The 21,667-nt window shown below is 37.8% G+C and overlaps 1 protein-coding gene across 1 annotated transcript in view; it reads left to right on the top strand.

The window, feature by feature from the left end:
• Positions 1-18,668, top strand: part of SESN3 (sestrin 3) — an 81,470-nt gene extending 62,802 nt beyond the window's left edge. Inside the window, exons 7-10 of the mRNA XM_005909098.3 lie at positions 4,415-4,533; positions 5,360-5,550; positions 8,403-8,547; positions 10,800-18,668. Of these exons, the coding sequence (XP_005909160.2) occupies positions 4,415-4,533; positions 5,360-5,550; positions 8,403-8,547; positions 10,800-10,886 (542 nt within the window). The 3' untranslated portion in view covers positions 10,887-18,668. The remainder of the gene's footprint in view (positions 1-4,414; positions 4,534-5,359; positions 5,551-8,402; positions 8,548-10,799) is intronic.
• Positions 18,669-21,667: the final 2,999 nt, after the last annotated feature.

Below are 21,667 nucleotides of genomic sequence, written 5' to 3'. Positions count from 1 at the left end.
TAGCTCAGACCCTGGGTTGGGAAGGTCCCTATTGTTCTTAGAACCCTGACTGACCACCTCAGACCACCTTCAGTATTTTCCATATGGATAATGGAATGATTCCACTATCATGTTCCTTTTAGTTAGTTCTCTTCTACCTGATGCTGATGCTATTGCTTCCCCTCTTGTGTTGCTGCATCTTTGAATATATTTCAAATCCAATTGAGAGGTACTTCAGCTGTGTATGTAGTTCATGCTCTTATCCTGGATAAAATGTTATTCAGAGCAGACCAACTGCTTATAAAGTTAGATAAGAGTATTTAATCCATCCTACTTGTGTGATTTTTTTTAATGATAGGTAAAATCCTGTTTCAATAGATGTAATTTGTAAGAAATATCTCTTCCTTTTTTGTGGGTGTGGAGTATGTGGGAGGATTGTTCTCACAATGCTGCTTTTTTCCAGATTATTTCTAAAGTTACACCAAAGTAACATTGCACTTGTATTTGCATTTCTTTGCAGAAACCTTTGGAATTATATAAAAATGTATTTTAGGTCATTTTCTTAGGTTGAATTTGGAGGAATTCATCCTGTATTAAAAGTTAGGCTTTTCTGTATCAAAAGGCTTCTTTGCTTTAGTCTTTAAAATACATTTCTTTTCCTAATACTCTGAGAGACTTTTAAATAGGAGGGAAACTTTTCAATTACAACTTAAAAAGATACTAAACACCACATAGTACATGTTATTAAAATAGCATGGAGTCAGTAGACTTCAAAAGCTTAAACCCTTCCAACTCATCAATCTACACAACATTTATTTTTAAAGTAGAGCTCTGTAGGTTTAACAGAGGGCTTCAAAATGACTAGTCATAAGGTTAGTCAGTCTCATAAATCCTGAGAGTAATTGATTTGGCCATGACTGGTTTATTAATATTAAATATAACATTGACCAATAGCTTTCAGAAATTTTACCAGGAAGAGCAAGATCCCTCTTTTATCATTTCCCCAGCGATTTCTTTTATGAAAGATTTTATCTACCAAATTGAGTATATTTAATAATGATTTCTCAGAACTTCTGACCAGCAGGAAATCCCAAATATAAAGAAGTGTTTCGGTTATTGGTTTGCTATTCATACTACAGACATTTATTGTACTCCGCGTAGTCTCAGCAGGGTAGTAGGCACTAATGTTTCCAGGCTAAATGAGACGTGATTGCTGCCCTCTGCAGGCTCTCATTGCTAGTGGGAGAGAGAGAAATGCAATATGAAGCAGAATGTGAGGAATAAATGGAGCAGTGATGGAGAGTTAGGAATGTGCACAGAAGGGGGCCTAGGGAGAGACCTCCTCTAGCCGCTTGGCTCTGAGCTAAACCTTAGAGACTTGAGTGCAGGGGAGTCAGGCAGTGGCTGGGGGGGGGGGTGGGCAGTTGGTGGTAAATAGCACACCTGCCTGAGCCAGCACACAGTGGTGAGGAAACAGGATGGTGGGTGCAGGAGCAATTGGTTCTGTGTTGTTAGGATGTGACACATGAGGTAGGTATTGTGAACAGGAAGCTGATTAGGTAGATAGAGACCTTATCATGATGACCTTTCCAGCCTTAAAGATCATGTAACCAGCCATATTTGCGACATGTTGACTTGTGATGTCTATAAAACCTCCAATCTGAAAACAGCTACAGGTGCCTCTCAGACTTTAATATGCATGTGAATCACTGAGGAATCTTGTTGAAATGCAGATTTTTGTGTTCAGTCTCTGTGCCAGGACCTGAGGAGCTACGTTTCAATCGTGGCTTCATGTAATGCCCATGCTCCTGGTCTGCACACTTGGAAAGCCAGGGTTGAACAGGAGAGGGTTTTAAGCCCGAAATGAAGTTTTGGAAGTTATCAATATATATTTGGGAGTTAAAATCAAAAGAGTTGTTTATAAAAAATCATCTAGAGAAAACAAGTGGGACAAAGGAAAGTAATGAGCGTAGGGTAAACCTTCTAGGGAAGCCAATATTTTAAAATGCAAACATTGTATTAAAGTTAGTAGTATGCATTTACTTTTAGATATTAATTTTTGTAAGTGTGAAAAACTTGGGTTTGCCTGGTGGCTCAGTGGTAAAGAACCCATTTGCAATGCAAGAGATGGAGGTTCTTATCCTGGATTAGGAAGATCCCCTGGAGAAGGAAATGGCAACCCACTCCAATATTCTTGCCTGGGAAATCCCATGGACAGAGAAGCCTGGCAGCTACAGTCCATGGGGTCACATGGGATGAAAAATTCTAATATACATCTCTTTATAACTATAAGTAGACACAAAATCCAGAAAAAGAGAGTAAACTTATTTAGCATACTTTACCTGACATAAATAAAACACTATATCCCAAACTGCAACCTATACCATTATTTTCAAGTGCACATAGAAAATTTACCAATATCAACCATATATTGTTAATGAAGCAAATATCAGCAAATTTTAAGAGATTTAAACTTTACAGGGTGTAACTTTTGACTATAACAGAAGTAAGCTAGAAATCAGTAAGGAATAACTAGAAGTTTCTCAAATGTTTAGAAATGAAACAGTATACTTCTAAATAGTTCATAGGGAAATAAAAAGTTGCAGTGGAGATTAGAAAATATTTGGAGCTGAATGGCAGTGAAAGATGGCACAGACAATATTTATTTATTATCTTTTTTTGGCCATGCTGGGCAGCTTGTAAGATCTTAGTTCCCTAACCAGGGATTGAACTCAGGTGCCCTGCAGTGGAAGCTCAGAGTCCTAACCAATGGACCACCAGGAAATTCCCTAGACATTGATTTTTTAAAGCTTCTCTAAGACAACTAGAGCTTGAAGGGCATAAATGTTTTATTTCTTTTTTTTGTTTAATTTATTTATTTTTGACTGTACGGGGTCTTCATTGCTACACAGGCTTTTTCTCTAGTTGTGGTGAGTGGGGGCTACTCTCTTTTTAAAATTTTTAAAAGATTCATCCATCTTACTATCCTTGTCTCAGATTCGTTCCTTTATGGCTGAGTAATATTCCATTGTATATATGTACTACAACTTCTTTGCCTAAGCATCTGTTGATGGACATCTAGGTTGTTTCCATGTCCTGGCTATTGTAATAGTGGTACTCTCTAGTTGCGGTGCTCAGACTTTGCATTTCTGTGGCTTTTCTTGTAGAACATGGGTTCTAGGCACACGGGCGTTAGTAATTGCAGCACTGTCTTTAGAGCACAGGCTCAGTAGTTGAGACGCACAGGCTCAGTAGTTGAGACGCACAGGCTCAGTTGCTCCGTATCGTGTGGGATCCCCTTAGACTGGGGATCAAACCTGTACCTCCTTCGTTGGCAGGCAGATTCTTCACCACTGAGTCACTGGGGAAGCCCTTTTCTTATTATTGAAAGTATATTTTAGAATGTCAGTCTTTCTCTTCTTAGATGCTTGAGCAAGAACTTTTGCCTTCTAAAGTGAGTTTTGAATTTACTAAGCAAGTCTTAGACCTTGGTGGAAAGTTATATTCTGATTTTAACAAGAGGCTACATCATTTATAAATTAGGAAATAAATTGTTTCATTCTTTACTGTTCACCATTCCCAGTACTAAATTTGCTGGTCACACGAAGATAAGAGAAAAATGACTCAGTATGTGGCTGAGTTATTTTTGTAGACTTACCGTGTTTTAAAATGGAAATAGAATCTTATTTTTCCCTATAACAAGTTTCTTGGTTTGATCAGTATGATAAAGCATTTCAGATTCCATTTAGAGATTCTAAGAATAGTTTTTCAAGTCTTTTGAAGAAAATGTTTGAAGTTTTCTACAAGGGTACTATTCTATAGCTTGGTAACAGAGTTGACTAGCATTTATTAGTTTTTTGCTTTTCAAATTAGAATGATGTTCCATTACTGTAACATAGTATTTTTTGTATTTTATTTGTATCCATCTCTTAGGAGTAGAAGAATGTGGATAATATGCAAAGTACCAGTCCAGAGTTTGAAATATTTCTTTAAATAGAATTAAAATTGGAGTTTTAGATTTGTCAGAATATTAATTTTAACTCCTTTTAAAAAAAATTTTAACTTCTTAAGGTAAATTTAGGAAAAAAATGTTTGTATTGGGTAGGCCAAAAAGTTCATTTACATTTTTCTGTAACATCTTACAGAAAATTCCAAGTGAACTTTTTGACTAAACTAATATTTAGATATTTTAATTTAGTCAGCTTTTTGCCTGAATAGCTACAGCTAAATGTTACAGTTGCCGGCATTTAGTAATGAAATTGCATTCAAAACTTGAGCAAAAGTATTTTATGTGACTACAAGGCATGTAGTCAATATTGACACTATGGAAATCCTTGGAAAAGCTATAGTGAAAAATTGGAAGAAAGTGCAATTAATTCATTGTTCTAACTCTGTACAGTTTCCTTAATACCAAATTGTTCATTATTGTCCTTAGATTTTGAGGATGACATGATTATAACATCTGATGTCTCCCGATATATTGAAGACCCTGGTTTTGGATATGAAGACTTTGCCAGACGAGGGGAGGAACATTTGCCAACATTCCGAGCTCAGGTATGAGACGCCTTTAATTCAGAGAAATTGGAGAAGAGATACTGTCACTTTAACTGTGAAATGTTGAATAAGTTGACTCCCATAGAAACTAATAGAACATTTTGATAGAATCTATAAATATCTTTATTTAACCTACTTTTCAGCCTTGTCTAATTTGATATCCCAGTTGATGGATTAGTATTTCAGCATCCCCTCTACCTCCAACCCCAAGAAGGCAAAAGGAAACTGCTTTATGTGGTTACTTGCATTATTGCATGGTAGTAGTATCATGTTCATGTTTTGGAGAGAAGCAGGGAGGAAACTGAGTGACACGTTCACATTTATAATAAGAAGGCATTTTTATAGAAAGGCCATATGTCTATAATTATGGGCTGAAGGGCCACCTGTTCCCCATCCCTAGATAAGAGCCACAGTAGTGATGTGGTTCATAAAGACAGTGCAGGCGAGATCAAAGACAGACTCCTCTGTGCTTGTTTCAGATGATCTGCTAGCCATCCGTGTCACTGAGTAGGTTTAGTCCTGTAGGACTATTCCAGGGCTTTCTGGGGTTCTTCCAGATGAGGGTGTAGTTTGCATAGTCCATGACCATGGGAAGTAGCCAGAGTTTATCACCAATGTCCCTCATCCTGGACCCAGTGAGGAAATAGCACGGCCCTCCCGTCTACACACTGATGTGTTGGTAAAGCAGTCTTGGTCAAGTGACAAACTCAGAATCCGTGAAAGGATTACAGACTGAAATATCTCCACTTGCTTCAGTGGTTATACTTCACAAAAACATAGACTTTAAATGGAGAGTGACCATTTTTGATACATTTTATTCTTTTAGGACTATACCTGGGAAAATCACGGGTTCTCCTTGGTGAACAGACTTTACTCTGATATTGGACATCTTCTTGACGAGAAGTTCCGCATGGTCTACAATCTCACCTATAACACTATGGCCACCCATGAGGATGTTGACACAACGATGCTGCGCAGAGCTTTATTTAACTACGTTCACTGTATGTTTGGAATCAGGTATGGTTGTCGTAGAGACAGGTGTGTGCGTGTGTGTGTGTGTGCTAAGTTGTTTCAGTCGTGTCCACCTCTTTGAGACCCCAAGGACTGTAGCCCTCCAGGCTCCTCTGTCCATGGGATTCTCCTGGCAAGAATACTGGTGTGGGTTGCCATGCCCTTTTCCTGGGGATTTTCCCAACCCAGGGATTAAACCCATGTCTCTAATGTCTCCTGCATTGGCAGGCAGGTTCTTTACTACTAGCACCGCCTGGAAAGCCCTATAGAGACAGTTGTACGTGTTTCTAAATGAAAATTCTGACAGGAGTCTTACCTTTTTCCTGTTAAAGAGTATATACTTCTGGGGAGAAAATTACATGTGGACTCCTGACTATAAAAAATTAATTCTCTATTTTCTAGAAGAGCATTTTTCTGTGTTTAAAAGGCTTAATATGCACATATAAATACAGTAGTAAAATTTTACTAAGGAGGGAAAAAACATCAGTAATCATTGGGGACAGTAGTAAAACTCTCCATTTGAGAATCCCTCCTGCAAGAACTGAACCTTTCAGAAGTATAGATGATATGCCATTGTGCAGGCATACTCAGTCGCTCCAGTCGTGTCTGACTCCGTGCGACCCCATGGACTACAGGCTGCCAGGCTCCTCTGTCCCTGGGATTCTCCAGGCAAGAATACCGGAGTGGGATACCATGCCCTCATCCAGGGAATCTTCCTGACCCAGGGATCAAACCCATTTCTCCTGTATCTCCTGCATTGCAGACAGATTCTTTACTGCTGAGCCACAGGAGAAGCCCATGATATCCTGTTAGATAACTATAGCAAGTGCTGGTTGGTTGGTTGGTTTTTGAAGGTATGGTATAATTTGGGTATAAATGAAACTAAGATAAGAGTCTGCCTTCATAAAACTTACATAAGCTCATGTAAGAATACTGAAATGAAACTGTAAGTCAGAATAAATTAGTGGCACCTAAATTTAGAAAGTTTGAATTGAGAGGACTGAGAGTGAAGGAGTGAATAAGACTGAATGGTGTAATCAGGAAAGCTCTCCTTGGAGAACATCCTTTTTGAGCTGGGTTTTGAAGACTTCTATGGAGATAGATCTGCCAAAAGAGAAAATCCCCAGTTATGAATACATTCAATTGACTCTGTACTGTATCCTTTCTGATATAGTATCACAAAGCCCTCATGGAACGGAATTAGAATTCTATTTGTTAAGCAAAGTGGTTTCTATAACTTTGACTTAAAAAAAAATCCCAAATTTCCTGGAAAAGTCAACTAATATGAAATATTCTACATAAAAGATACTATTATGATGGTAAATAGTAGCTCCGCTATTTGCCCATTTACTATTCTAGAAAGAATCATCACATTTTAAAATTTAATATACCAACCTAATTAAGAAAAATAAACAGTAATAGATTTTAATTCAAATAGATTTTAATTCAATACATGTTATAAATTAATATTATATTCAAAATAATATTATATTTAAGGCAATAAATTGGTGATATTTCTCTGCTGGGTGCTACTAAATAAAGCTTATGTAAAATCCCAGAGTTTTTTTTTTTAACTAAGTATTATGTTTGGATTAAAAATAAACCAAAAATACAGAAGAGAAAGCCCACAAGCTCCCACCACTACATTTACTCTCATAGCTATTTCTGAGCCCGTTTATACTGTTAGTCTCTCATCTCATGAATGAACTATCTACACTCCTATGCACTAGGGCACAGAATCCCATCTCCTCTCATCTAAAGATCCCTCTTCTGGCAATTCTCCCTTCTCTCTCCTGCATAATTAGCTTTACTCTCTTAATCGAATCTTTTCCATCAATATGTAAACATGCCTTTATTTCTCTCATCATCTCAAAAAAAAATCCTTTCTTCATCCTTCATTTCCCTCTGACTGTTGCCTCACACTTCTGCTCCCATGCACAGCAGATCCGTTTGATAACATTTTGTATATCTACTGTCACCATTTTCTTATCCCCTGTTCTCTTGTGAACTGACTGCAGTGTCAGGCTTTTACTCCTGCACAGCAGCAGAACTACAAAACTACTCTTTCTAAGGTTGTGCTTCACCTCTCCATAGCTCCTTGCCTCGACCCGTTCTCTGTGGTATCTTCTTTGCCTACTTGGTAGCATCAGACATAATTGATTATTCCCTCTTCCTTGAGACACTAGGGGCTTCCTGGTGTCTCAGACAGTAAAGAATCTGCCTGCCAAGCAGGAGACCTGGGTTTGATCCCTGGGTCGGGAAGATCCCCTGGAGAAAGGGAATGGCTACACACTCCAATATTCTTGCCTTGAGAATTCCAGGGACAGAGGAGCCTGGCAGGCTACAGTTCATGGGGTCACAAAGAGGTGGACATGACTGAGCGACTTTCACTTTCACTAAGACGCTAGACTCCTACCTTAGGGTTTTACACTTGCTTCTTCTCCTCCTCCCAGTATTAGCTTAGATGTCAGTCTCTTAGAGAAGCCTTCCTGCCCACTCTATCTAAAATCACAACTCTCCTCCCAGCCCCCAGCTGTATTTTATCTCCATAGCAGTTGTCACCATCTGATATATTATATGGTGCTCTTTTTCATTTTTCTTTTTTCTCCAATAGAATACAAATTCCATGAGACTAGGGCTTTTTGTCTATTTTGTTCATTTGTGCTTCATCAGTGCCTGAAGGAGTACATGGAAACTACATGGCTTATAGTAGGCACTCAAATATTTATTATTTAAAGGAGTTAATGAATGAGCTTTTGGTATTTAATTACTAGGTAATTGTTGTGTCTTGGTATAACTTTAGAAATCAGAAATTTTGATTCTGCCATTCTAAAGCTTGTTATCATTATTGCTTCTAGGTATGATGACTACGATTATGGAGAAGTTAATCAATTACTTGAACGAAGCCTGAAGGTTTACATTAAGACAGTGACCTGCTATCCTGAGAGGACTACCAAGCGCATGTATGATAGTTACTGGCGTCAGTTCAAACACTCAGAAAAGGTGTGTTTCATGACTTAACATAGACGTATATTCCACATAAGGAGTAATGATTATGAAAAATTAAATGTGAAAATAGTAATAAATCAGCACCATCAGAGAAGTTGGAAGTGGCATCATTTGGCCATCAGTTTTTTTTTTTTTTTACAATGTTTTAAAATTCAAATTTATTGAATGGTGACTAAATTTTGGTTATGTGTTTTGCCCAGTGTGGTGTATAAAGTAAAAGCTTAGCATTGGCCTTTGAAAGATTGGATCTGAAAATTGGATCTTGGCTCAGCAGACATATCCATTTAGAGAATTTTTTCATTCTAGCCATTTTACAGTTAACCTATTAGAACAATAGTTCTCATTCCAATTTGGTAATTTAGTGATTTGACAATATAATGCAGACCTTTGAGCCAAGTATATTATTATATGAGGAATTTTTTGGATTGAAATATCAATATATAGGAAACATTATTTAAGACCTAATAAATGACCATTATAATGGTATAGTATAAGTATGGCCTTAAATCATGAGTCTATTGACGTTTAAATCCAAGAATCTTCCATTTATACCACAGTTCCTAAGCTTGAGAGTAAGAAAACCTTTTTAGAGTCCTAATATTCACTAATTAACTATATGACTTTGATAGAGAATGTTATGACTTCGATCCCTAGCAGTCTTTCTTGAAGTCTTAGAGCCAATCACACATCAGATAAACACCCATTTACCTCCAGCATCTCTCCTTGATAAATCTGTATGCTCTACTTACAAGTTTGTATTACAATTTTTCCCTTTGCTCAGTGGTATCTAGAAATTCTCCTTACTCATCAAGAGAATAGATCCAATGATATATCTAACCTGTAGAAAGATATCAAAATAATTTAAATATATCATACTTCTTTGTAAAAGCTTTTGAAGATATGTGGGTGCTTATTTTAACCTGTCAGGTGAAATGAATCCCCCTCAAAAATTCCCCCAGGTGCTTGTTCACAGCTGTATATGAAAGACTCTAGGCAAGCTAAGCGTATCTAAGTTGTTCAATCCCTTAATCGTGTCTGACTCTTTTCGACCCCATGGACTGCGGCACTCCAGGCTTCCCTGTCCTTCACTATCTCCCAGAGTTTGCTCACATTCATGTCCTTTGAGTCAGTGATACCATCTGACCATCTCATATTCTGGCACCCCCTTCTCCTCTTGCCCTCAATCTCCCAGCATCAGGGTCAGATCCAATACTTCAAAGCCCAGTGCTAAACTTTTACTTTATACTCCACATTGAACAAAACACATAACCAAAATTTAGCCACCACTCAGTAAATTACCAGATACTAATTTCAGATTGCTTTAAGCTTCAGATTTTCACCTTGGTTTCTCCCAGGTACAGGCATACCTCAAAGATATTCTGGGTTTGGTTCTAGACCACTGCAGCAAAGTTAATATCACAATAAAGCAAGACACATGAATTTTTGGTTTCCCAGTGCATGTAAAAGTTGAGTTTATAATACAGTGTAGCCTATTAAGTGTATAAGAGCATCATGTCTTTAAAAACAAAACAGTATGTGTACCTTAATTAAAAAATAGTTTATTGATAAAAAAAAATGCTAACCATCATTTGAGCCTAAAGTGTCATAATCTTTTTTGTGGTGGAGGGTTTGAAATGTTGTGAGGATTATCAGATGTGACAAAGAAGTGAGCAAATGCTGTTGAAAAATGACGCCAGTAGACTTGCTCAATGCAGGGTTGCCACAAACCTTCATCAGTTTGTGAAAAAAGAAAGAAAAGCAGTGTCTATGTGGTGCATTAAAGCAAAAGCTCAATAAAATGAGGTATGCCTGTAAATAGTAAAAAATGTTTTTAAGAACTTTCCAAGGAATAAATACAGGCTGATTTTCAGCCATATAAAATTTTACATCTGGAAGAAAGTATTTTTTGTAGGAGAACTGTAATTTGCAAAAAGTATTTTTGTTTTACAACCCAAAGGATTATCTGGCTTTACAGCTCTCCTAAGAAAATTACTGGACTTTTTAAGATTCTAGGGGTCATTTTTACTGCTCACATTTTTTTAATAAACAGTTTTCTTATGAGTCTTACATCATGTGCACACATAAACATGCACAGGCATGTGTGTTTGTATGTGTGTCTGTAAAACTGGTGAGGTTATAATATCTAATGTTAGAATACATTTGTGAATGTCTGATTATATGAAATAAATTAAAGTTTTTTCAGTTGTTTATAATGGTCACTAAATTGGTAACACTTTGATTTCTAGGTTCATGTCAATTTACTTCTAATGGAAGCACGGATGCAAGCTGAGCTTCTCTATGCTCTTCGTGCCATAACTCGGCATTTGACCTGAAGCATCACCCAGGGAAGATATCATATATGTGTAAAGACCTTTTCGCATAGGATATACATCAGAAGCTGTTTGTGATGTAGCATCAAACATTATTCAATTCTCTAGTGTCAAAGTTTTAGCCGTTTCTTGGGGGCGGCTGTAATGTGCAATGATGTGTTTTCTTTTCCTTGATGCTTAACATGACTAACAATTGCAAAAATAATACTGAGGAGCACTACTTGGCATTGTTTGTAGTTGGGTTTTTGGATACTGATCATAAATCATGAACCTGGTTTGTTAATGCTTAACTTCAGTGCTTTGGGGTTTGTATGTGTATTTTTGTTCTTTTTTTTTTTTTTTTCTAATAAGGAAAAGCGCTTACAATCTGCTCGAGCAATTGTTTTTCAGATATCGGAATTCAGCAATGAATGACCTCCTCTGGCCATTCTAGAACTTTAAGGTTGTGTCCTACACCTGGTGGAGGAGAAGCATGCGCTGTTGGACTAAGCTGCTCACAGGACACGCATCTGTGTCTCCAGGAGTTTATTTGTCAGGCACTGTTTATTTTTTTGTTTGTTTGTTTTTTTTTTACTGCTATTGGCGATAACATGAAATGTGATACAGCCATTGTCCATAATTTAATGTGAAATTGATCATGATGAATTCTATAGCATGCTACTGAAATGCCAAATTCAGCTAGTTCCTTTCTCTTCTGAAACAGAAGCTTCCGTTTTCCATATCAGATGTATATATTCAAAGTGGAATTATGCACACTCCTTTCTATCACTGACAGTAATCCTCAGTCATCAGAGTAATCAGTGCTCACAGGACTGCTTACAGTTCATTTAGTTGGCACATAGAAACATGTACCCACACAAGACTGACCAAAAATTTTCTTTGCACATTTTTCTTTTCTCATAGTGTTTTCTATATTACAGTAAGCAGAGGAAGGTTAATATGCCTATATTTTTTTCCTGTTAGGCTTCTAGAACTTACTTTCCACGGTTTTTCTTATGATAGGTTAAACAGTTGATTATTCAAAGGTAAAAATTGTGTTTCTATGCATTAATGTGATTGAACAACAACAACACAAGAGTGCAATATGTAAAAAAAAAAAGAGAGAGAGAGAAAAAGACTCAACAAACTTTTCCCCTATTATGTATGTCACTGCAGAAGTGTCCTTTTACCACAGAGCTATAAAGAAATTTAGTTCAGATTTCTTTATCGCACAAGGCTTTTGCCTTCCTGGGGTTGAACAATGTTCCTTTTACAATGCCAAAGCATCCCCATTCCCAGAACAATCTCTTTGGACAACTGGTTTAAAAAAGATCTCAAGTCTTACGGGAGGAAAAAGCATCCCCAAAGTCACATTTTTGCATTGGTTTATGTTGCTTGATTAGACTATCTTCACAGAGCACAATGCTGTACATTTATAGCTTTAATTTGTATTATGTTAATGAACCAGTGAAGTGCCTAAAGAGATGCTCACAGCTATCCGGTAGGACACGACTGCACTGCTTAAACACTTTTTGGTTAACTAAGGGTGACTTGAATTTTACACAAACATACTAATTTTTTTTTTAAAAATCCATTTTTTTCACAGTAAAGAAGATAAATTTTTCCGTTAGCATTCCCACAAAGATTGCATTTTAGACTTGTAATCTAGGACTTAACTTTGTCTTTCCTCTCATGAAAGAATTGTGGGCTAGTGTTCTCGTCAATCATTTTCCCCTTCCATTTATCATTCTTTTCTGGTACAATCCATTAGGTTGCTTTCTGTTAGGCTTTGTTCTAGGTAAGAAAATAGCAAGATGACTGTACACCTATGAATATAAGGTAGTTCTGCATTTTTAGATTCCAGGATCTTGTTTGAAATCTTCCATGTGAGGGAAAAAACTGCTAATATTTTTCAAGACAGGGTGGTTTATTTAAAAAGATTATTCAAAAAACTCATGCCAGATCGAGTCTGTTTTGTTTATTGCATATACCATATGTTGATGTTATTCCATATCACATTATATAGATAGGTACTAACTACAAAGAAAGTATTTAGGGGAATGGCAAAATATGAATGACAACATGCATGTCCATTTGACTTCCCTAATTTTAGAACTTTCAAGTTGAGGATACCCTTTACTCTTGACATTTTGTTTTTTTTAACTAGAATTCTTTCAGCTAATATCCCTTTGTTTTTGTGCAGGTGACCTGTATTAGAGGTTGAAAAATAATTTATATATTGAAAAGGAGGAAAAATTCTCATAGAACATCATAAGAGCTTTAAACCAAAAGGGGAAACAAGGTTTAAGTAACTAAAATGGCCACTTAGTTTTTGTTTTTGCATTGCCCACCCCAGAAATGTAAGTAGTTGAAGTTTGGGTTATGGGAATATTATTAGTGCCTTTACTAGATCTCTTTCCTAGCAAAGTTTCTTTTTAGCTTAGCATAGATGTATCTTATCGCTAATCAGGAAAATCAGTTGACTTGGAACTATAAACAAAAATAAAACAAGATATTTATGAACCTCACTGAATCAGCCTAGAAAAATTGACTTTGGAGGTGCCAAAGCACCTGCCAAGATGCAGCCTGCACAGCCTTCTAGGTTGTGAATACCGTTTGTACAGCGAGTTTGCTGTGAATTTCAGCTACTGCAAACTTGAAATTCTGATGCGGTTTTCCAGGGTGGTATTTTTTCAGAGTATTGAATTTACTATGTAGTAATTTATAGTATAGCTTTTTATATTAAAATGTGATATTTTTTAAAAGAGCTCTCTGGTTCAATTGGTGTCATGATGTGACTATACGATCTGCTAACCTACCCCTTGGGCTCACATTGTGCCAAACTGAGATGTACACATGTACGTGAAAAAAACAAAAAGCACATGTGAATGTGAAGTCTCTAACTCCGTTGCTTATTATTTTCAAATTAGTCTAATAATCCATTGATGTATATGCTTGAAATGGTTCTCTGTTTACTTTCGAATTTCGAGTTTTCCCGCTAGAGTTAGAATGCTCAGTTTTCTCGGATCACCTTAAGAAAATCCAAATACTCTTCTCTCTGAAAGTAAATGGTGAACCCAGTCCCTTGACTATGGGAGTGGCCAGACAGGTGCCTCCTTAAATCCTTCGGATTCGGCTTCCTCAGATGGACTCATGATAATTAGAGGAAAGCAGGCTTTTGAGATGGGACAACTTGTAACTTTCTTCACCTTTTTGAGCTAAGGATATTGTCTCAGTCTCAGGAAGAACCTTTGTCCCATTTGGGATACCTTTTAACTAAAAGATGGCTAATGTGGAACCTGGGGCATGGTCTTGGCTTTTAATTATAGCTTTAAACCCAAATGATAACAACACAAGACTGTCTTAGAATAGAACTCTCAATGTCAGCTCTATATCAAAATCATATTTGAACCAGAGCCCCTATTTTAATTGTGCTATAAAGTCCCTTAAAGATTTCAAATGCTTCTAAAACCTAGTTAACATTATTCCTGAGCAACTTTTTTCCCCACCTTACAGAGTTTTTAAATCCAAACTATTAAATTTTTATGCTACAGCAAAATGAAATTATCAACCAGCAGTTAAAAATGTGTACTTAAAAATAGTTCACCATTTTTGTGCAGAGTACATGCCTATATGGTGGTAAGATTCTTTTAAACTCTAAGGGCAGTTCATCAGGGAAAAAAATAAATTTCAGTGCATGTTATGAAAATTATTTGCACTGTGCTAGTAAAATGAGGTTTTCATTTTTGTTTTATGTTGTGTTTTAAAGACAATTCTAAATCATTCCTCTGGAAAGCAAGACCTTAAACTCTTTATCTAGGGGGACTTTTTCTTCTTTTATGCAAATAGACGGTCTTGCATGGAGTGAAAATTATGCAACTATAATGTTATATAAATAGTATATGAAATTTGCTAATAGTATAATTTAACAGGAAACTGAAAGATATGTGGCTCCTCTATTCAGACTGAGTTTTAAATTACCTAATTTCATAGTCAGAACCTATTCTAGGTGGCCATCATCATAAACTCTGTTTCCCGATTATATCCATCTGAAGACTGAGAATCAAATTAGTCTTTCCTTAAAACAGTACTGTAACATGAATGTATTCATCTCAGTCAACAGAACTTCAGTGCCCCCTCCATGTGGAACTTACTTCCATGCTAATTTGGCTTCATCAGTAGTGTCTGCTCAGGTGAGACCTAGAACAAAAACAGCTGGAGTGAAATGGATCGCAGGGGTAGAGGTACCTGTCGAGGCAGAGCCCTGTGAGGAAGGAAGAGTTTTTCAAAGAACACATGGACCATAACTCTACTGGCGTGGCTGCCCTCAGCATCACACACCCGGTCTGAAGGAGCCTTTCCTGTTGCGGGAGCTCCTGCCTACATTCAGCCCACCCTTTCCTGCCTGCTTATTCTTCCTCCCAAGTGCCTCAGCCTCAACCGTGCTCACTCTCCTCCCCTCCCCTCGGCCCATCTTGGTGTGAACGCTGTTTCACAAACCAGACATCACCAGCCACCTGCTGATCATCACCAGCATTTACTTTTCCCAGTTACTTTTTCTCCATTCATGAGGAATAATACAACTTGTCCCAACTCCCTTGAAATTCCTCAATCATCTAGGTATATTTTGGCTCACCTTTGCCCTCGATCCCCTACCGGAAATTATGTAGCACCACGTGTGATCGCGTCCATCCCATACTGTTCTGCCCTTTCCCAGCTGCCAGAATATCTTGCTCTCCTCTACCTCATCCCCAAAGAGCCTATAAACTCAGAGTATCCAACCATTTTCATGGATTCACTCTCTGTTGTTCAGAAGTACTACTTCCATATTTTAAATAAATCATAGAAGAGTTTTGCCTTCTATCAAAGTAGGAATCTTTATATTTATACATGATAAGAAATCGAACTATTTCTACCATGCAGAATTTAGCATTTAGCAGGATTTTAAAGTGATTGAAATGCCATCCTAACCTGGATCTGTATTAGGTAGTAAATACCTGCATTAGTCCACGTTATTTGAATGTAAAGTGAAAATTCTCCAGCAGTCCAGACTAATCTGTAACCAATCAGTGGAACAGGAAATTTCTGGCATAGACATGGGTGGTGTTTCTGACATTTGTTTTATGGGTGTCATTTGGGCCTTGAAACATATTTCAAATAGAAGAACATATGATACACGGTGTTTAGGTAGTCCCATTGGATCACAGAAGCCTACTGGATTTATAATATAGATAAAATACCACAAAATTGGCTACCTAAGGGTTTGATCAAGCTTCCCTCATTGGACTAAGCTTGGAGCCCCTGTTCCTACCCTGTTTCTCGCTGGGGAAAATGAGCTGTGAGATGAAAAGGGAATGCACTTCCTTTGTAGTCCTTATTCCCCTGGCGTACTTCCAGGATATCCAGGCAGTATCATCCAGGAACAGGAAGCGCACAGAAGGGGAAGAAGCCACAGCACTTCCGGTCTGGCCAGTGCCTGCTTAGCGCGGTCCATAGACAAATGCTGTCAGGTTTCTAACGGGGGGGTGTGTTCATCTGTAGACAGTTGTCTGACCTGAAGACAAACCCCACCCTGTTTGAAAGTACAGATTAAAATATTATGATCTGTGGTGGTATCCGGGTGCCTTCCACGCCCATTTGTGAACACCCCAACAAAAAACAGAGTCCAGTAAATACCTTTAAGGGCCCAGGAATGAATATATGCCTAGTTAAGAAATGAGACTTGAAAAAGTAGAGCCTGAAGGAATAGTTTTTCTTAAATCCTATGTTATAAAATGTTCCTTCTAGCTTTAAATTAATTATGAGTGCACCACCGTGAGGTCCAGAGTTGAAAAAGAAGGAATATGAGGGTGGTGGGGGGTGGGGGGGACAGGTTGGGGGATGAATACCTGATTCTTTTCAATGCTTGTGGAAATCTTTGAAGTAATGAAATTCATACTATAGAATGGCCATTAGAACAAACACCCTATTTTACAGCTCATAGTACAACATCAAATGTTAGTAAGTCTAACTATGATAAATGTAATTTTGGGTATATAAATTTGCTAAAGCAGTCTATTTTCTTGCATTCCTCAGTTTAACTTCATAAAAAAAAATCAAAAGGAGAGAGGCTCTCTAGTCTTTAATGCTGAAGTATTATCAATCCTGATTAGCTTAAGTTTATGCATTATGACACCTACTGAATGAAACTGATTATACATCTCCTTTTAAGTTAATCAGTCTTTACAAGTTGTCGACTGATTCCCAAATCTGATAAGGAAGGATCAAAAAGTAGGATCAAGGAAATTCATCAGTTGGTAGCCAAGAAATTTCCTTTGTAATGTTGAGACTTGTTTTCTCCTTCCTGAATTTTACTGATTCTCTAAAATAAAGGGAAAGAGTTAAATGCTACCCTTGTTCACCAAGGGAAGTCATCCCAACTCTATACCTAGTGCAGATATTCCCTTTACATCTATATATCTTCCCTGGAAAGAAAATACCTTTTTTTCCCTTCCTCTTTTCTCTTTTCACATCTACTCTTTTTAATCAGATAAGATAGACAAAGAAAGCAAACCACAAGCCAGTTTGGCATCTTCTCCATGCTGATAGAATACTCACAGCCACATGCACAGTTGGAGCAAGGTTACACAGAACCCTGTCAGGTCAGCGTGGAGCATGGCCTTGCTACTTGGATTAGCTCCTTCAACCCTGAAAATAACTTTCCTGGTCATGGAACAACTGGATGTATCCTTTAGCTTATGAAATAGGATTTGAACTTGAAATCTCTCTTTTTTAAAAAGAACCTGATTTTGCAGGGCAGCTACATCATGAATGTATATATTAAGACTTTGTAGCTGAATTGCACACGAAATCAGATTGCCAACTTCTTATCTTTCAATTTTAGACATCATTTTATCCTTAAGTTGTGAGTGATATATGTAGCATGCTGTGAAATGTCTGTTATAGTTCTTTAATTCATCAGTATTAATACAGAATTATCTTTTTGCGTTCCTTGGTACTTTTTATTCCATGTAATCAGAAGCTGTGATGTTTTGCCTTTGTAGTCCTGTGCTTTGTTACTGTAATTTTTTTCTTTTTTACGAAGCACGTGACTTTGGACTAATGTGAGGCGGATGACGTGATCTTTAAGACTGCTATATATCTATCAGTCTCTTACTATATAAGGTTTCAATTAGAATAAGCTTTTATCAAATAGATCATTGATGCAATTTAGGATTCACACGATTTTCAGTGTCAAATGGCGATCTTACATTTATAGCTTCAATTCTGAAGACAACAAACTTGATAAACAGCCACTTTAAACTTGTTCTGGCAAATCAGACCCTGCTGTAGATGTAGTCTAAGTTAGTTAACCATATAAGCCTTTTCGACTATTATGCCCTCCACATGAGTCAGCAGTTAAGAAGAGTATAGAACCCATGAAAGCTTTTTGTATGTATAACTAGGTTTTATTTTTCTTATGTTGCTGATTTTACAATTCTGACTAAAGCTGACCTCAATGGATCAGTTTATGTGTAATATTCTAGTGCTTTAATGCCTCTTTTTTTTTTTGGAGGGATGGGTAATATTATTTGAACAGCTACAGAAGGAACTGTTGGTGAGTCAAGGCAAACACATTTGAAATAAAGCAACTGTGTATTAACATGTTAACAATTCATAACTGCACTTTTTATGACATTTTGAAAATCTATTTATAGGTACAGAACAATGGGTTTTGTTAAACTGTATCACATTTATACTTGCAGAAATTTATTTCATTGTTATTAGTAGGAATTTTATTGGTTCAATAAAATTGGCAAAACTGAACACTGACTATTTGCTTTTATATATATATATATATTTAATTGAATATTCAAGAAGCATTCTAGTGTAGGTTTTGTTTGTTAATTATTGGATATGCATTCTGAAAGATATCAGCATTGTTGTAAGAGTCATTTTCCCTCTTGTTTCTTTCTGACCCACAGTTTTCTTGTAACATTTATTACAACCACTTAATATTGCATTAATGGAATAGTGTAAATTGTGCAAAATATAGAGTTATTATTACTTTGAAACTGTCCATTGTGATCTCAGCAATAGGAAAATTAATTTCACTATTATCTTTTATTAACCAAAAATAGTAAGGTAGAATGGGAAAAGGGGCATTTAACCTGGGGCAGAGCCTGAATTCAAAGCTTATTCTTTTTCACTTAAGCTTTGTGACCTTAAGTAACTTGATATCTAGGATCCATGATTTCTGTACCACAATCTGAGGGAGATAATTGCCTTCTTGAGATAGTTGCTTGAGATTGGGTGATGTGTAAGAAGGGATTTGAAATACGCAGTACAGTGATGAGTCTGACTGGATGCCTGAGAAAACCCAGAGAATAGTGCTGTTGCTAATTGAAATAAAGAGTTAGGAAGGAGAGTTTCGGAGGCGGGGGTGTATATACACGTGTAATGAGGTGATAGTAAGACTGTCAAGTAGAAATGTAAAGTAGTCTTTGGGAAAGCTAGAGAGGATGTGCAAAGTCTTTTGTGCAAGGTATTCCAAGGAGAGCCCTAACTTTCTATTTTTCTTAGCTCACTAATTACACAAAAACTCAGAGCAAAGGCAAGAACTCTCCTTTGTGCCATGTGTCCAGCTGTACTGCGCACATGTGTGCTAAGTTGTTTAAGCCGTGTGCAACTCTTTGTGATCCCATAGGCTGTAGCCCACCAGGCTTCTCCGTCCACAGGATTCTCTAGGCAAGAAGACTGAGGTGGGTGGCTGTGCCCTCCTCTAGGGGATTTTCCTGACCCAGGATGGAACCCGCATCTTCTGCAGCTCCTGCATTGGCAGGTGGGTTCTTGACCACTAGTGCCACCTGGGAAGCCCCCAGCTGTACTGGGAGATCAGCAAAAACCAGCTTCTTCCTGATTAGAGTCTGTCATTTTCAATAATATGTGACCTCTAGGGGAGATAATGGAGAAGGAAATTGCAACCCACTCCAGTACTCTTGACTGGTTAATCCCGTGAACAGAGGAGACTGGCGGGCTACAGTCTATGGGGTCACAAAGAGTCAGACAAGACTTGGCAAGCAAACAGCAGCAGCAGTAGCAGGAGAGAGAAAGGACAGGGCATGTCAGACCACACTCAGCCAACAGCTAAATTTCCACTTCTTCCCCAATTCAAGATCCAGCTTAGTTCCCTAGGAACTGATTAATAACTTTGGCCATTTTTAAAAGTAAAATGAAACCCCTTATGTGTGTACTTGGTCTTTTCACATATACGGTCTCATTTAATCCTCATAATAACTTTGTAAAGAACTGGTAATATTTTACACAAGAGGAAACAGTCTTGAGAGCTTTGCCCAAGAGTTGGTGCCTTAGAATCAGCACAGTGGGGGATCTGAATTCCATCTTTCTGACACCACTTTTACACTGAACTTCACTACCTTAATCCAGCCTACGTTTCTTGGTTAATGATGTAAATGACTATGCTTGCAACATGACATCTTGCTTGAAAAATTAAAGAATAGTTCAAACTCCCAAACAAAATTTAGATAACTTACTTTTCTGGCTAACTTGCAACTTTTTTTAAATTTTAAAAAATAGGGTCTTTTTTCCCCCCTCCAGTCCTGAATAAGCCTTTTGATTTAAAAGATGATATCTTAGGGGGGAGGTTCACCTGTCAGCTTAAAGGTTGGAAGTTTTTCCCAAGAGAACAATAAACCTGATCCTGAAGAAGACTTGGGCTTCCCTGGGGGCTCAGATGGTAAAGAATCTGCCTCCAGTGCAGGAGACCCAGCTGCGATCCCTGGGTCAAGACGATCCCCCGGAGAAGGGAATGGCTACCGCTCCAGGATTCTTGCCTGGAGAATTCCATGGACAGAGAAGACTTGTGAGCTACAGTTCATGCGGTTGCAAAGAACGACTGACCCTTTTCTTAAAGAAGACCCAGAAAAACTTAAAACTGTGTTGTTGTTGTTTTTTATTTTTAGGACCTTTCTATGTGGTGGAAGTTACCAATACAAAGGCATAGTTTCTAACTCAGGTAATTTTCTAATTGAATTGAAAAGAAAATCTGTCTCAGAAAAATGTCTCTTCTCCCATAATCTCACATACTTGACATGTTTCAAAACACAGGTGAGTCCACACCTTTCCATAAAACTCTTATTTTAATTCACCCATAGCATTCTTTAAAGGGATCTGAGACAAGAATGCTTAATAATCCATCTTGCACTAGCCTGCTTCTAAAATAAACAAACGAACCCTTCATCCTCATATCAACGTGAAATTCAGGAAGACTCCTAGTTACGCTTTTACCACCCATTGACTATTTCCTTTATTTGCTGAGGCATTAGTGCCAACTGCTTCACACACACCAGCCACTTCACACACCAACCACTTTACCATGTGCTGTGGCCACCAGCTTCACACAGGCTGGGGCCAGGTTTTCCCAGAGACAGTGGGAAAACACCTCTTAGGTCTGGCTTCCTGCCCTGGGGCTGCCCTGAGTTCTTGTGGCAGGGTACCAGAAGGACCTTTTTGTTATTCAGATTCTCAGTCGTGTTCGACTCTTTGTGACCCCGTGGACTAGAGCACTCCAGGCTTCCCTGTCCTTCACTGTCTCCCAGAGCTTGTCAAACTCATGTCCATTGAGTTGGTGATGCCATCCAACCATCTCATCCTCTGTCATCCCCTTCTCTTCCTGCCCTCAATCTTTCCCAGCATCAGGGTCTTTCCCAAGGAGCCGAATCTTACCATCAGGTGGCCAAAGTGCTGGAGCTTCAGCTTCAGCATCGGTCCTTCCAGTGAATATTCAGGGTTGATTTCCTTTGGGA

The sequence above is a fragment of the Bos mutus genome, chromosome 15 (assembly GCF_027580195.1).
Source record: "Bos mutus isolate GX-2022 chromosome 15, NWIPB_WYAK_1.1, whole genome shotgun sequence".
Lineage (NCBI taxonomy): Eukaryota > Metazoa > Chordata > Mammalia > Artiodactyla > Bovidae > Bos > Bos mutus.
Note: the sequence above shows the minus strand (reverse complement) of the source record. Positions and strands in the feature narration are given on the sequence as shown.